Raw genomic sequence first — 16,928 nt, forward strand, 5'->3', positions numbered from 1 at the left:
TGGCATTGGAAAGTAAAGAATCTTCCTAGTACTAGTAAGCTGCTGTTGTTGGAAATTATGTCAAGTCTAGCGCACTGACTCCGCTGGTGGGGTCTTAATAAAACGACAATTTCAAGAAAACCTATTATCGAAAGTTTGAAAAGAGTCTCTACTACATGGATTTCCAATTTTTAACCACCCAAAAAGACAGAGAGAAAAGAAAAAGAAAAGAAGAAGAAGAGAGAAATAGTCCCTCCCCAACTAATAATGGATTAATTCCGAGATAAAGTCCTATTACAGTGAATTCCCACAAACAATTTCTGCAAATAATAAGTTTGGGGGGGCATACGTGCACCAAGAACTTCCTTCAAGCATCGGATGGCTTGCCATTCTCCAACAAAGCTTAATACAAGAGAAGGTCGAAGGATTAATGGAACTCCGATGGAGCAGACGATCGGTGTCTTGGAGTAGTGTTCGTAAAGGCCAAAACGAGAGACCTCTAGTGCAGAAAGCTTCCTAATTAGAAGAGTTGGTCTAGGTGGATAGGACGTAGACTATGATTTATTTATAAGGACGTACCTAGTATTGCAACTTTTGTCCAGAGGATGACAGGGTGACCGAAGATTTCAATTCTTAAATTTATTTTCAATCATTTACCTAGAGCTCAATACTAAAACTTTAGCTTGCTAGAGGTTTTTGAGTTGGATAAGTGATTCAAATCAATTTGATTTTGTATAATAATTATAAGTGTTGATAAATATATTGATGTATGAGAATATATATATATATATATATTTATTTATTTATATAGATGTGAAAGTAAATGAAAAATTTATTATTAAAATACTATTTTTAAAAATGATTAGGAAAAAGTATGAGCGATGAATTATCATTAAATGAAAGTTTAAAACTAATTAGAAAAAAGTATGATTGAGAAAGTACTATTAAATGAAAGAGAAATGTAAAATAGTTATTATTATATATTTGAATTTGAAGAAGGTTATAGTTGGATTAGATAGAATCGAATTATTATTCAAAAAAACAAATAAAGCCTTAAAAAGAATCTTTCAATTGTTCCCTTACACAGTGGTTCTGATTGAGCTCGGTGAGTTGATAGGGTTCTTTTGATACTGACATCTCGTACTGGTTGGGTATGTTCCTCGACGAGTGATAGATCTGTAACAATCTTTAAACAGAGATCAAAGGTTTCATCACTTGTCCTTAAAAAAGACAACCACAGGTTCACGACTTAAATTAAGAAAATATCGATATAAAAAGCCAAAAATTGTGCATCTCGCTTCCTATGATAATTAATATCGATATAAAAAGCCAAAAATTGTGCTTCTCTCTTCCTATGATAATTGATCTTTGTCCCCACCTAGACAACATAACGCCGTGCGCGACTCAAACTCAACTGATGGAAATTCAAAATATTGAGCTGATGCACATACTCTAGTGATATGAAGTTCACACATTTGGGGATCATAATCAATCAATTATTATGAGATCATTCCGAGTAGGGGCATTAGATTCGATTAGATCTTGGGAAAACTAGCAATTTGGTCTTCGAAAGACCACATTGCCATCAATTTAATTATTCAAAGATATTTGACCTCAATAAGATCATTCGAAAATCATATTGCTATCAATGGTCATTCAAAGATTTTTACTATCATTATGATCCTTCAAATATCATATTGACATCAATTCAATCCTCCATTAAAAACAGTTAGAATTGCTTGATCCGTCAAATAATTTCTATAAAAATAGAAAAAAAATTTAGACAAAAGAAAAACTACCCTCTCTCTGTCTCTCTCATACTCTCTTCATAACATTCAGTCTTTATATATTCATGTTAAAAATGTATGTGTCTACTTGGTTTCTTTGTTCTTCATCTAAATATCAATGGAAAAAACGAAGATGAAGGAGATGGAGACTATTAAGCGGTCGACAGAATCACAGTGCACGTGTTGAATTGTGAAATATTATCGATTTTTTATTTCAGTAGATAAGTTTTTTTCTATTTTTATTTTTATTTTTTTATAGAAATTATTTGACGGAGTTAAGTAATACTGACGGTGTTTTTAATGGAGGATTAGTTTGGTGGACACAATGATCTTTGAAGGACCATATTAATAGCAAAATTTTTTGAAGAACTAAATTGATGGTAATATGGTTTTCAAAGGACCATATTGATAGCAAAAAAAATTAAATGACCAAATTCATGATAATAAAATATTTAAAGGACCATATTGATGACAAAAATCTTAGATCATTCGTGAGCATCAAACTCACAAAGAACATAACAGAGCAGAACAGAGCTGACAAGCTCCTCCCCTGCCCTGCCTAACCGAAAGATTCTTCAGCTCAAAAAAGGACCCAAAAAAAAAAAAAAACAGAAACAGACAAGTCACATCTGATCAAAGTCGGACCACCGATCCTCAATCGCACCATCCACCCAACTTCAAATCAACGGCGGAAACACATCCCAACAATTACAGCCGCCATTGACAACTGTCAGTCTGTCACCGTAAATCTTCCCTTCACCCCCAACCCGAAGCCATAGCCAAACTCGAACCCATATCTGAGCTAAGCTCTCAAATGTGGACTGTGGGAAGAAAGAAAGTGGCACATTAATGGCACACAGCTCCACCTCCACCCTGATATTTTGAAGACAAAAACACCACTGCTCACTTCCCCTTTCTCACTCTCTCCTCTCCTTCCTCTCAATCAAATCATCAATCAAATTTGCAGAATTCGGAATGACATAGCAGAACCTTAGCTCCCGACATGTTCTCGAGGAGACTGAGTCCAGTCTGCAGCTAAAGTTCAGATTTTTTGGCCTTCTCGAGCAAGAAACTATGATGGGTCTCTTCCGTTGTCTGCTGTTTCTGCTTCTGTTGGTGGCATTTCCATGCCCTCGAACAGTTTGTGGCAATGCCGAGCTCGAGGCTCTCATGGAGATCAAGTCCTCTCTGGACCCGGGCAACAAGATACTCACTTCTTGGACCAGGGAAGGCGACTTCTGCGCCGGCTCTTTCGAGGGAGTGGCCTGCAATGAGCACCACAAAGTGGCCAACATTTCGTTGCAGGGGAAGGGCCTCTCCGGCTCGGTGTCACCGGCGGTGGCCGAGCTCAAGTGCCTGTCGGGTCTTTACCTCCATTACAATTCTTTGACGGGGGAGATACCCAAGGAGATCTCTAATTTGACTGAGCTGACTGACCTTTACCTCAATATGAATAATCTCTCCGGGAGCATACCTTCGGAAATCGGAAATATGGCTAGTCTTCAAGGTCAGCAGTCGATTTCATCTCGCAAGTTCCAGTATTTTTCTTTGTAGCCGTGTTCTGCTTACATAACATGCTGTTTTGCTCTGACCATTTTATGCGTGCTTCACGGTTTTCCTTATCGATCAATTCGAACCTGTAATATAATCAGAAAAAAATGAAAGAAAAACAGCTCCTGGGTTGTCCTTTCATGGCTTGTTTGCTCATTTCAGAGAACACGTCATGCTTTAAAGTAATAGTGGCTGAATCTGTGAATGAACCAAGCGTAATGGCCACTTTTTCAACAGCAATACGGAAAAATGGAAGAATTTTACTAAATCTATCTTTCCAAGTTATGATTCTTAATTGCATATGTTATTATCTTGCAGTCCTGCAGCTATGCTGCAATCAACTGACCGGCAATATTCCTCAACGAATGGGGTCCCTCAAGAAGCTCAGCGTCCTTGCTCTTCAGCACAACAAATTAACCGGCGAGATCCCCCAGAGCCTGGGGAATTTAGCAACTTTAACAAGGCTTATCTTAAGTTTCAATCTGTTCACTGGTACAATTCCTCTGCAACTTGCAAACCTTCCTCAGCTGCAGGTCCTTGATGTGCAAAACAATTCCCTCACAGGATTCGTGCCAAATGGTAATTTTACGAAAATCATGTAGCAGTTCTTTTCTTCATCTTTACACATGTTGAGAGTGATACCTGATGCTTGATAGATTTCCAATCTTAAGGTTTGAAGAGATTGGACAGAGGGTTCCAATACGAGAATAACCGAGGATTGTGTGGATTTGGGTTTGCATCCATGAGGGTCTGCAACGATTTTGACAGATCAGGCATAACTGATCTTCCATTCGGGGTGAACACGGATAAGACCGTACCTGGCCCACAGACCGCGATTCCCTTGACACATTCGGGTCAATCACGGGTACCGCGAATGGCACTCATTGCAGGTATTCTGACGGCTGCGATCGTGTTCATAGTCACTGGGACCCTCACGTTCTATCGGTTCCGCCGGGGGAAGCAGAAGATTGGTAGTACGGTTGATGCTTCTGAGAGCAGGCTCAGCACCGACCACTCCAAGGATGTTTGTAGTCGAAGTGCATCCCCACTCGTTAGCCTTGAATACTGTAGCGGGTGGGACCCGCTTGACGACGGGATTTACGGGAACGGGCTTGGCCTGCCTCAACAGGTCCCTCAGGGCATCAGGTTCACATTAGAAGAGGTTGAGTCCGCTACCCATTACTTCTCGGAGGCTAACTTGTTGGGTCGGAGCAACTTCTCATCCGTGTACAAGGGGGTACTCCGAGATGGGTCCCAAGTGGCCATCCGGAGCATCAACGCGACGAGCTGCAAGTCTGAGGAAGCTGATTTTGTGAACGGCCTTAACCTGTTGACCTCTCTGAGGCACGAGAACCTCATCCAACTCAGAGGTTTCTGCTGCTCTAAGGGCAGGGGAGAATGTTTCCTCGTGTACGATTTCGCTTCAAAGGGGAACCTCTCTCAGTATCTCGAATTGGAAGACGGGAGCAGCCAATCCCTTGATTGGCCCACGAGGATTTCCATCACCAAAGGCATCGCAAAGGGTAAGTTGTTTCTCTTAAATGACTGAATTCTCTAAAACCTAAAGTCGGCATGACGATTTACAGAAAGATGGAACAGCCAAGTATAAGATGTGGTTTTAACATAATTATGGGATTATATATCAAAGAAATCTGTTTTAAATACATGGTTGAGCCGTGTTTTGGTAAATTTACATCATTGATTTCTTCATTATCGACTAGGAATTGGCTATCTACACAGTGGCGAAGCCAACAGGCCTCCAGTGGTTCACCAGAACATATCGGCCGAGAAAATCCTCCTTGATCAGCAACTAAGCCCACTAATTATGGATTCTGGACTTCCCAAACTTCTCGCCGATGATGTGATCTTCTCAACCCTTAAAACCAGCGCTGCCATGGGCTGTCTTGCACCTGAGTACATCACAACGGGGCGTTTCACCGAGAAGAGCGATGTCTATGCATTTGGAGTCATAGTATTCCAAATCCTGTCGGGCAAACTGAGATTGACCAGTTCGATGAGATTTGCTGCAGAGTCTTGTAATTTCGGGGATTTTATCGATCCAAATCTTCTAGGGAATTTCACCAAACCTGAGGCAGAAAAGCTCACCAGAATAGCGCTTGGCTGCATGGCTGAGGTTCCTGAGAGCAGGCCTAGCATTCTTCAAGTGACTGAGGAACTGGAAAACTGTGGTCTGAGGGACTGATCCAGCGTATATAAGTTCAACTTATTAGTCGAAACATCATCGAGTTCGTGATATGGTAGGATGAGTTCCAGTCGCTCGGGATGTGAATGTGAATCATTTTATTGCAGAAACAAGAGGGTGAAATAACATTACTGCTGATTCTAACCTATGATCGAGCCTGCTTAATCAAAACCCAGCCTGATTGTGATCGATTTGGATCGTGGGCATGAAGGAAAGATCAGGTCTGGTAAATTGCCCGTGTTCTACCTGTACAATTGACCGTCCTGATAATTAGTTTTTAAATGTCTTCTCTAGCTGCTGTCTTTGCCCGGTAATCACGCAATCGCTCTGTTGCCTGAAACCTAATAAAAAATTACTTGCCGGGCAAGAGAATGTTTAGTAGTATATGGAGAAAAGTAGAAATCTTGTGATTTGAGATTGGGACAAATTGAATTTTTCGAGGGTAATTAACACCCTGTGATTTACTTTGTGAGACATAATGAACCTCACCGTTAGTTTTTTCATCACTTTTGATCCTCAAAATTTTCTTTTTGCTATTATTATCCTCAAACTTTTAACCTTTTCAATTTGATCCTAAAATTCGGAGAGAAAAAAGGGAGGGGGCTTGGATTGCCGGTCGGAGACTCCGACCCCATCACCGAGGTCGTTGACACCCACAGAGGATACCAAACACCTCAAGGATGGGGTTGGGTCACCGATTTGGTGGGCCCAGCCCCTGATTCGACCTATATCTCAAATTCGAAATCCCGATCAATTTGGGAGTGGGGGTCGTGCGACCCCAACCCCACCTTTATGGTCGTCGGCATCCTTTGTGGATGCATGTGACCTCAGTGGTGGGGTTGGGGTCGCTGACTAGCAGTCCCAGTCCCTTCCCTTTTTTTTCTTTCCAAATTTTAGGATTAAATTGAAAAAAAGTTAAAAGTTTGAGGGTAATAATGATAAAAAGAAAAGTTTGAGGACCAAAAGTGATGAAAAAACTAACGGTGAGGTCCATTATGTTTCACGAAGTAAATTACGCGGTGTTAGTTGTTCCTCGAAAAATTACAAAGTCTAATATGCTCTAAACTCAGATCACAATGGAGATTTTTGTACCTTTTCCTTATATTATTATCGAATGATCTTTTCATTTAATTAAAATCATCATACTTTAATTTACACTTTGCAAATGCTGAGTACGGCAATACATCGTAATGGAAGCCAAATCACTGAACAGATCAAACAGCGAGGTTTGGCTTTGTATTTCCCAATTTCATGAAGTCATATCTTCGCATCGGGCGCTCAGTTCTCGGAGAAATTAAGCTGAATCGTTCCATACATTCAATAGACATATTCAGCAGAGAAATAACACCAACATGTAATTAAAGTCAAAGCTAATATCATCATTAACTTTGAGAAAAAATCAATAGAAAACTGCAAAAGCACAGAGTCATACACACGCACGCATGCATCTATACATTGGTCGAGATTCGATTGGGCTTCCAGATATATGGTGGCAAATGAGGTGGGTACCATATGAGAAAAAAAGAAGAAGCTTTTCTAATGAGGTGGCTACCATATTTTTATTTATCGATATCAATTTAAACACTAAAATGTGATTATGATGACCGTTTCCTGTAAAATAAAATTATATGAAATGAGATATTTCTCATGTGTTGAAATCCTGTATATATCGGTCATATGTCTAGTAAAAATACATCAGCATTGACGTGTATCCTTAATTTTCTAAGGAGGTTTTGTTTCTGCCATTTTAAGTGTAATATAAGGAAATGTCGTTATCTATATCCTATACAATACAATCAATTTGTGTCAGCAGCCAAGTAATATATAGGCAAAATTATATAAGGTATAAAATACATGTGTTTTATCTATTATTTCCCATCAGCAGCTCGAGGCTGCCTAGTAGTGTAATAAACAAAGTGTCCTGAAAATGACTAATTGCTAATTTGTCTGCCCGACAAATGAATTTTTTAATCAGTCGGATTTTCATTAACTATTTATTTATACACTGTGCTAGAAAAAGTCAAAATATTTTTTCAAAACATAAAAAACAAGTGGCATATATCTTCCAATATCTAACTAGATAGAATTATAATTATGTTAGCGGCTCCACTTTTTCCATTCTTTCAAGTTGTTGGGATCTATCATGCAATTTATTTATTTTTTAGTTTTTATAGTTTTCGCATTTTGGTATAAACTTTGTTAGCTATATATCTTTTTCAATTTCCCACCCTCCTTTTTTTTTTTATAGATATTAATAGTTGAAGAATGGAAATTATTTGCTGCTAAACTTCCAAGCTATATGCATCAGAAAAAGCATCGGTTGTGATCTTAAATTGAATCGAACATTTTACTTCAAAAGTACCTTACATTTTCTATGAAGCCTTTCAGCAATATTCCTGTAACTTAGCGGTTGGTCTAATATCGGGAACCAACTGCAATATCAAGACATAAAGTCGGTTTGATTGATGAAGAACAAAAAAGACATTAAGCAATCGTCATTTGTTAGTTTAGTTGCATATAAATTAATTATAAGATTAAAAATAAGCATGACATGTAATCCATATAAAATAACTAGCATATTGTGAGAAATAATGTCATATACGGAAAAAAACTAAAGAGAAATCCACGCATTTATAAGTGATTGGGTACCACAACCAATTAGTTTGAACTTTTGAATTGGAAATGGGACTAATCGCTTATAGGCTTGGTGGTGATAGTAGAGTGGGTTACGCTTTCGCAGCCATGTGCGAGCTTACACCATGCCAAGTTTAGTTTTGAGTCAGTCAAATTGCGCTTCATCTTAGTCCGGTCAAAGTGCGACCTCATTATCAATTATCCACTCTCATCTCGCCAGAGATATAAGAAGAAGTCCACCTCGTGGTTAAGTCCCGAGCACGGAAGTCTAGTCCTGACTTGTGGTCAGTTCTTGAGGGTGGGTGTTCAAGTTCACATAGCACGTGTAGATAAAGTATCAAAGCCACACGTTGTTACGTGAGAGCGAGGGCGAGACATATTATTCTACATGAAAAAACTAAAGAGAAATCAATGGATTTATAAGTAATTGGATATCACAATTAATTAGCTTGAACTTTTAGATTGAAAATAGATTTAATCGCTTATAGATCTAGTGATATTTTACACGCATGATATGTAAAAATATGATCAATTAAGCAGTTTCTGTATATTTCACAATAATTATTTATCGTCATAAAGCGAGTCTGCCCAAGCATGTTAAACTCGAGTTTTATAGATAAAGCGAAAATGCCACTGTTTTAATTTCTTATAGGGTGAATTTAACGAGGCTGTTGATCTTGATAATCTCAGCTCAATAGGAAGAGCATAATAAATGTCATCGTTTCTCGGGTAAATTTTAATAATGTGGTTGACTTGTTCTGCCGAATTAAAAAAAAAAAAGGAAAACAATAAAAAACGCGATTGGTTGGTGTCAGCTATGGAATTGGGTCCACAGGATGACGTGGCAATCTACAGGTCAACTGAGGATAGGGGTCCTGTAAACTTCGTACTACCGTTTATGTTTTCCGTAACATACGGAAACTCAAACCTCTTCTTTCACGTTTTGCACTTTGACCTTTTCAATCTTCTGGAATTTAATTTTTTTGGGCTGGATTTTCAATCTTCTCCATTAATTGCTATACCTGTATTTTCAATGAATTAAAGTTTTTTTTTGGTGATTATTTCTAATGAAAAAATAAGGTAATCAAGAATAATATAATGTCTCAACGTTTTCTTTCATAAGTTGTTAAAACACGTGAGAAGTATGCGGTCGATATAACGTCACACCAAAAATACAATTCATTAACACACCGAAAATATAATTTATTCGCTGACGGTTCTCAGTAATACCAGCAAGCATTGTATTTTAATTCTTCGATTAGGAAAATTAATACGATTAAAAAAAAGAAGAAGGTATCCTAGATTGTGGTCCAAAGGACGACTTTTCAAGACAGTCAGCCGGCTAAGAAAGATTCGAACCGGAAACAGTGAATCTAGTCAATGATCGATTGCGGTTTGTACTTCAATTGGACATCACTTTGCCATTATTTTTGTCCCTTCGTGGGTAAAGGAGGCAGCCCCTTCTACAACTCTTCCAGCGGTGGATCATAGATTTGGTTCACGTTATTCTCGATCTCGATTGGGTCCCGTCATTCAGGCATGAAACAATTTAATGTTACCAGTCACCAGACTCCGAAATTCAACACGGTCTCTCGATGCCGGGGGAGGAAAGAAATCTTCTTCATATATAATTAATTGCATATGATACGATAATATATATGGATATAGACAGTATTACAATATATCTATAAAAACGTATATATATATATAGTAACATAATAAACAAATACATATATATTTAGTTCATATATAATGTTTTGTGCATGTTAGAAAATCAGGGAAAGGGCGGCTGCTTTACATGTTGGGTAGAAACTAAACTTATTTTGCGATAGTGGCAGACCATTATAATACAGTGGGAGCCCACGGTATTTATCAATATCAAATCCAGTTGGGACCAATTAAGGAACATAGCCACCATTTAACGCGACCGCAACAATAGGTTTTGTCGCCATTTATCGAAATATCTTATCTCATGTTATTGTAAATTGTATAACTACCATTTCATTTATAGGATGTAGTAAGTATTCAATATTCTTAATTTAAAAGAAAACAGAGAAATTAATGGATAATATTATCTATTTAATATTGTTGTGCCCTCTCTCTCTTTCCATTCATGTGTCGACCTCTCCTTCTCCTAACCTCGCAATCCTATGCATTGTATCAAATTTCTTTTGGCCTTTTTTAAAAATTTTATCTCCAAATTCTTCCATTTTTATTTTTCTTACCTTTAATTTTGTTCTTCCTCTTTTAAAAAAATTCATCCATAATTCTATCAGAAAAAAAAACCCATTATATTTGGCGCGCAGTACAAATGGTTAGAGTCTAGCATAAATATATTGTCGTTATTGTTGTGCACGATGAAAGTGTACGTTGTAGACTGCATAACCCACTGCGAAGAAGATTATGACAACACAAATTATTTTTTCTTCGGCGCATGAGTGACTCGAGTATTTCTCATCTAGATTAGATATCGTACTTGCATAGATTATTGACCGATAACTGATAGGAGACTCCGGGAAAATTCACATAATCTCGATGCTGTGCCGAAATATTTGAATGCTTTTTCCATAATATAGAGTAAAAGTTTCCGTCTGTTAACAGTGAGGATTGGTGACAACATGCATAATCGCTTATGCAATGGGCAAGCTGAAAGTTCACAGTGGTCTGCATGTCGGGAAATAGAAAATCTGTACGGATCCCACGGTATATTAATTAATTAATAAAATACTAAATTTCCCCAAGTTGAATTCTGGGAAGAGCAATGTCAACGGTCTCCTCTCTTCTCTCTGTCTGACATAAAAAGCCTCCCTCCTTCCTGAAAACGCCATAACTTCGCAATCAAGAACACGACAACCCCCAACTAGGAAGAAAAGAAGAAAGAAAGAAGAAGAAAATGAGGCTAACTTGGTCGCCGGAAAGAGCCTCAAAGGCCTACATAGAAACCGTTACCGCAGTAAGTACGCCAACAATTTTTTCGGCAATCCTACCTTGTAACCTGTTCTGTCTGGGGAAATTATGTTTTATGTGGTTATGTGATTCACTTTATCGGATGATTATGTCTGCAGTGCAAAGCTTACCAAGAATCGGGTGTTCCGGAGCTCGTCTCTGCCATGGCCGCTGGCTGGAACTCTCAGCTCATCTTGGAAACATGGGCTAGGGGTAGGCCCATAGCCACCAGCATCGGCCTCGCTGTCTCGAGCAGCCACACCGGCGGCAGGCATGTCTGCGTGGTCCCCGACGAGCAGTCGAGGTTAGAGTATGTTACTATCGTGGGAGAGGTGGCCTCTGCCACGGAAGTAATCGTTGGGGAGGCTGAGGAAGCCATGCAAAGGATGGCGGGGATAGACTTCATGGTCGTGGACTGCAGGCAGGAGGATTTCGGGATGCTGCTGAGGACTGCAAGATTGGGAAGCCGGGGGGCTGTGCTGGTCTGCAAGAACGCGAGCTCAAGGGTCGGGTCAGGTTTCCGGTGGCGGAGCATTCTCGATGGAGGCGCACCCCGCCGCCTCGTGAGATCGGTGTTCCTTCCAGTGGGTAAGGGGCTTGACATCGCATATGTAGGGACCAGCGGAGGTGGCACTTCTGGTTCGGCCAGGAAAAACAGCCGTTGGATCAAGCACATCGATCGGGAATCGGGTGAGGAGATCATCATAAGAAAATGATAAATGCTTGACGGAACTATATCTTGTATATGTACATAAAATTAGTAAAATCGATTAGGAGGATGTATAAATTTCGCTTGAGAATAAATTAATCAAAAGTAAAATTTTGCTGACGATGTGATATGATATATGAAATGAAATCATCGATGATTTCATTCAGCTTAACAAACTCCAACCTTTACACTGTCCAAGAATCGCATTCAAGCCTCTTTAATTAGATCTCTTCCTATCCTGATACAGAGCAGTCTCTCAAGGCTATTCCCGTCGGGTCACAACTCGGAAGCTTTTCACTGATCTCAACATATCTCCTGAATATTGCTATTAAATTGATATAGAGATGAATCACATGTGAGGCATGAGCTCTCAAGCACTGTTAGTAACTCCAGCAATTGATAGTCCAAAGTATCAATTTCAATCCCAGCTGCCTCGGCTTCTTCGAAATGCCTTTTTATCTGAAAGCACCTTTTTGCTCTTTAGCCGTTTCTGCTCTCCAATGGCAGCCCTTCAAGATATAAATGACCCAGTCAAAATTAGCCCGAGAACATGCAAATTCAAGGAAAACGCATGAGTAATCAGTTAAAGAGTCTCACATCCGCGCGATTTTCTTCTTCTGCTCCTCTGATGGTGGTGGTGGGACATAGGAAGCAGCATCGATGATCGCCTGCATATACAAAATTCGTGCACAGGATAGAAATAGGTGATTGAGAGCCTATTAGCTGGGGCTCATCCACGGAAGGCGAAAGGATCCTTTTCTTACTGACCAAAGCAGGTAATTTAAGATTTCATAACATAGCAACCAAGGAAATGGTAAGATAGCTGGCTGGGTGCATACTGCCAACATATTCGACCCATTTTGTGTATTACGTGATGGTAAGATAGCTGGCTGGCTGCATACTGCCAACATTTTCGACCCATTTTGTGTATTACGTGATGGTAAGATAGCTGGCTGGGTGCATGCTGCCAACATATTTGACCCATTTTGTGTATTACGTGGAGATGTGGCTCGAAAGAGCAAGCAACAGATTAAATGTCTCAATCAGTACAACATCAACAGCAAAACTCAGTATAAATAAGGTTGCATGTGCGAGCATTGGTTGGTACCTGTAACTTTCCCAGAGCATCTTCAATGTTCCCCCTGCAGAACGAAGAATTAAAGGTTCAAGTCCTGTAGAGAACAAGAAAAAGACCAAAAATGAAACGGATTGAGAGGGGTAGAGATTAACTTTTGTGTTCTAGTTTTTGTGGAAGATATCACAATCTCCCCATCCTTGTTTATCCGGTTCTTTTCCTGCCCGAAGAAAAGTAAAACCAGGTAGGTGTTTAAGAAAGACAAGGAGATTAAAATTGCGAGAAGCTTCAAATACATACTTACATATATATGTGCGTGGCTCATACATCCGAATTTTAAAGGATCAAAAGGTATCTCATACCACAGTTTATATATGCTGCAAATAACCACAAAGATAGAAACAAACCATTTGCATTATCCTCTCCCTTATCCTATCGCTTAGCCAGTAGGCATTCTTAACATTGAAGCGCATATCAACCTTGGTGTTCACTACAAAATAAATAGCATAAGCACATGCTACGGGTTAGCAACTCCAAATGTTGAAATATAACAAAGGTGGTTGGTAATCAAAGCGCACTAACCTTTGTTCACATTCTGACCACCGGGTCCACCACTCCTTGCAAAGCTCACGCTGACATGATCTGCAAGAACAAATTCAGTGATAAGAGCAATAAAGTCTAGATGTTAGCAGAAACATCATTCAACGATTAGCTGTTAATACTACGGTACGGCCAATGACGCCCCGACCAACAAGCGAAAACAATTTCACCAATTCAAATAACAGACAAGTTGATGATGTTATTCATAATCCTAAAAGTCCTTCATCAGTTCTTGAGACACGACGCATATATAACTCTTATTTTTTTCAAGGACTTCAATATTCGGTTTCCTAATGAATACGACTCATTTCAAATTGACCTTCTTTGTGTTGCTTCTTGAAAATGAGCATCCTTATTAACTGGTTTTCCTTTCTTCTTAAAACTCCATAACAAGAGAAAGACTCCCCAGCAAAACTATGAATTCATTTTCATTTCTCACAAAATGACCATTGAAGTGTGCAGCTGAAGTCCTTGAAATGCATAAGCTATGCCGAGGATTGTACTTCATGCTAAGCTGCATATCATCAAATTGGCGAGAAATTTCGAAGCTTTGCAGTGAATTGGCAGCGAGAACACAATGGGACCGAGCAAAACGAAGCTTTGCATACCGAGAGTGATTTTAGGAGTCGGTTCGTTGCCAGCCGAGAGAGCTCGCTCCTCGGCCTCCTGCAGGAGCTGCTGCATCTGCGAGAGCCGGGCCGACGCCTTCTTCCCATCGGCCGGTTCGGATGCGGCGTAGCAAATCCGGCTAAAGCTGAATCCACGCCGCGGGGATCGCAAGGTCGGACAGAATCGGCTCAAGGGGGTGGGGACGATCCGAATTGCAGCAGCGGACGAGTAAATCGGTCTACTGAAGACTTCTCTAAGGATCAAGCTGGTGCTTGTTCTGAAGACCGCCATTATCGGCTTCAGTGAAGCCCTAATTAGCTGAAAAATAACGGCTCCTTCTTCTTACTTTTATTCTTCTGGCAGGCCTCTTGCCCTTTTCTTTTCTTTTTTTTTCCCCGCCATAATTTTTCTGATGTATATTTATTTTCAATATCTTATTTGCGGCTCAAAATATTCCCGGAAATTGCAGCTCAAAAAGGGTAAAATTAATTTTTTTTGGTTATTCGCAAAATGTAAATAAATTCTTTCGGTATGAATTTTTTATATTTATAAGTACTCGAACTCGAGACATTGTTTAAGCAAAATAAAGACTGAATCGCTTAAACTAGATCAGGTTGGTAAAAGTAAAGAAATTTCATTTCTTGATAAGGAAAACTTTCTAGTCATGAACTTATTAGATAGTGAATTGATGAGAATTGGAAGATAGGCCCAAAAGAGTTTTCGCTCTAATGATCGGGCCCATGAAGGCACCGGGCTTCGTATTGATTGGGCTTATTAGTGCCTGGGCCGATGAATTATTGAATAAGGTTTCGCGCCTGGCGTAGTTCCCCGGAGTTCTTTGCCGTCTTCGGAGAAAGTCATTTCGAGCAACATGACTTACCAAAAGAGAGAAGGAAAAAAAGAAAAAAAAAAAAAAAAGAGGACAACCGGATTGAAAGGCGTTTCTGTTATGCAAATAGACTGATTGATAGATTTAGCCACCATACAGTTAGTGCGACATGAGAAAGCCAATTCAAGCAAACGTGATTAACCAACCGAACGCATTAAACTGAGACCATGTAAACGATTTTTCGATTCTCGAGGGAGGGAGCTGCTGGCGCCGTGTCCATATGATCCAATGAAGAAATGAATTCAAGTCAGCGTGCTTGTGGACACAGAAGAGGAGCCACTTCATGACACGAGACGACTGCTAGGTCAGATCAGATCAGAACCCAAGCAGAGGTCTGCCCCCACACCCCACCTCTCCCTCAGAGTCCACAGCTCCTCTGCCTTTTTTTGTCTCATTTACTTAGTAATTTTACTTCACATGAGTACTAAACTATTAATTTGGTCGTTGAAAGATTCAAAAATCAACAATTTAGTCCTTAAAAAACTATTTTATCATCAAAATGGTCCTTCAATGTCAAATCTATCCGAAAAATTATCCCCCGTTAGACAATTTGCTTAACGCCGTTAATTTAATTTTTAATTAAAAAGAGCAATTCTTTTAAATAATGTATAGGGGGAGGGGAAGCTCGGCCAAGGTCCTCGCAGGAGGGGTTGGGCAAAAGGCGCATTCTGGGTTTTGCCCCCACTTCGTTTTTTTTTTTTTTTCAATTTAAAAAATTATTTTTAAATTATTCATAAATTACTAACAGTGTTAGTGTCACTGTGATAATTTTTTTAACAGATGACCAATTTGTTCAATAGAATAATTATTGGAGGACCATTTTTATGATAAAAATCCTTGAAGGACTAAATAATTGGTTTTCGAATCTTGATGGTTTTCTCAAATCCAAAATTGAAATAAGAGATTAACCCTCGTTAGCTAACCCTTTTGGCCCCCCTCTTTTAGCTCAATATAGACAATTACTGTAATTGTCAAGATCAATGTAAGTTTTGTATTTATATGGTCTTAATTACATATGATTTAGTAACACTTATGGTAAATTTTGGATTGACATCCGGTAGTGTGAATCTAAGGACTGGGAGATGGACGAAAGAGCCGTAGTGAATTAATTCCATATCTAAGTCTATTTTTTCTATATTGTCATAGGGGAAAAAAAAAAAAAAAGAGAGAGAGAGAGAGAGAGAAAAGAAATTGGAGGTGGGGGAGAGTGAGAGCATTAAAGGAGGGCAGCCGCTGATAAATGAGGGTAGTTGAGGTGAGTGTCTATGTGAGGGATGAGAGGGCCATTATTAATGACTCGACAACTTCTCTTTCCCAACATCCTTTCCCCCTCAACCATCTTTAATGCCCTGATTGATCCTGACCGTACTGATTTATGCAGTAATCTCTCCCAATTCAGTCCTTTCCCATTTCCCATTCACCATTCCATTCACACCGCAAGCTATTGCGAGACGACATCCCGATGATTTTGCGATGTCCATTGGAGACGATGGACATTGGACTCCTCATCCCAAGCATAAGAAATCTCTTAGATCAAGTCAACTCCCCGCAACGCAAGAAATGATTAAATTGAGTCAATTAACTTCATATGCGATTTCAAAAAGTTTCAAATTTAAAAAAGAATGATTACTTATACTTTATCTTACCACTAGGTCACACTCATTGACGTCAAACCCGATGAAATTCGAATCACACTAGAATCACATCAATTGGGAGTATCAGTTAGATAGATCACTGGCCTTGTAATCTCTTAAATCATTCAATATATTACATCTTCTACTCTGGGGAGTTCGATCTGCGGCCCGTCATAAATGATCCCGTCTTCTTTCCCCCCCTTTTCCTCAGAGTCTCAAATTTGTCAAAAATAATGAACCTGTTCGTGCAGTTTACTAAGTTGAGTATCTATTAATGCTTGGGTTCGCATGCGAGTGTGCGAATGGCTTCGA

General features: G+C 39.4%; 3 protein-coding genes across 3 annotated transcripts; 2 read left to right on the top strand and 1 right to left on the bottom strand.

Moving 5' to 3' along the window:
• The first annotated feature begins 2,537 nt into the window (after nucleotides 1–2,537).
• Nucleotides 2,538–5,904, top strand: LOC116204946 (putative leucine-rich repeat receptor-like serine/threonine-protein kinase At3g53590). Its single transcript, XM_031537332.1, has 4 exons — nucleotides 2,538–3,273; nucleotides 3,636–3,896; nucleotides 3,989–4,840; nucleotides 5,039–5,904. The coding sequence occupies exons 1-4, from the start codon at nucleotides 2,841–2,843 to the stop codon at nucleotides 5,518–5,520; spliced, it is 2,028 nt and encodes a 675-aa protein (XP_031393192.1). The 5' UTR covers nucleotides 2,538–2,840; the 3' UTR covers nucleotides 5,521–5,904.
• Nucleotides 5,905–10,950: 5,046 nt separating this feature from the next.
• LOC116206277 lies at nucleotides 10,951–11,932 on the top strand. Its single transcript, XM_031539105.1, has 2 exons — nucleotides 10,951–11,107; nucleotides 11,220–11,932. The coding sequence occupies exons 1-2, from the start codon at nucleotides 11,048–11,050 to the stop codon at nucleotides 11,814–11,816; spliced, it is 657 nt and encodes a 218-aa protein (XP_031394965.1). The 5' UTR covers nucleotides 10,951–11,047; the 3' UTR covers nucleotides 11,817–11,932.
• Nucleotides 11,905–14,478, bottom strand: LOC116206276 (peptidyl-tRNA hydrolase ICT1, mitochondrial). The gene is made up of 7 exons (XM_031539104.1): nucleotides 14,093–14,478; nucleotides 13,467–13,526; nucleotides 13,292–13,374; nucleotides 13,040–13,104; nucleotides 12,918–12,951; nucleotides 12,407–12,477; nucleotides 11,905–12,318 (listed from the first exon to the last, which is right to left on the bottom strand). Exons 1-7 carry the CDS (start codon nucleotides 14,382–14,384, stop codon nucleotides 12,228–12,230), a joined length of 696 nt encoding a protein of 231 aa, XP_031394964.1. The 5' UTR covers nucleotides 14,385–14,478; the 3' UTR covers nucleotides 11,905–12,227.
• Between the last annotated feature and the right edge of the window lie 2,450 nt (nucleotides 14,479–16,928).

This window comes from Punica granatum, chromosome 4, assembly GCF_007655135.1.
Source record: "Punica granatum isolate Tunisia-2019 chromosome 4, ASM765513v2, whole genome shotgun sequence".
Classification (NCBI taxonomy): Eukaryota; Viridiplantae; Streptophyta; class Magnoliopsida; order Myrtales; family Lythraceae; genus Punica; species Punica granatum.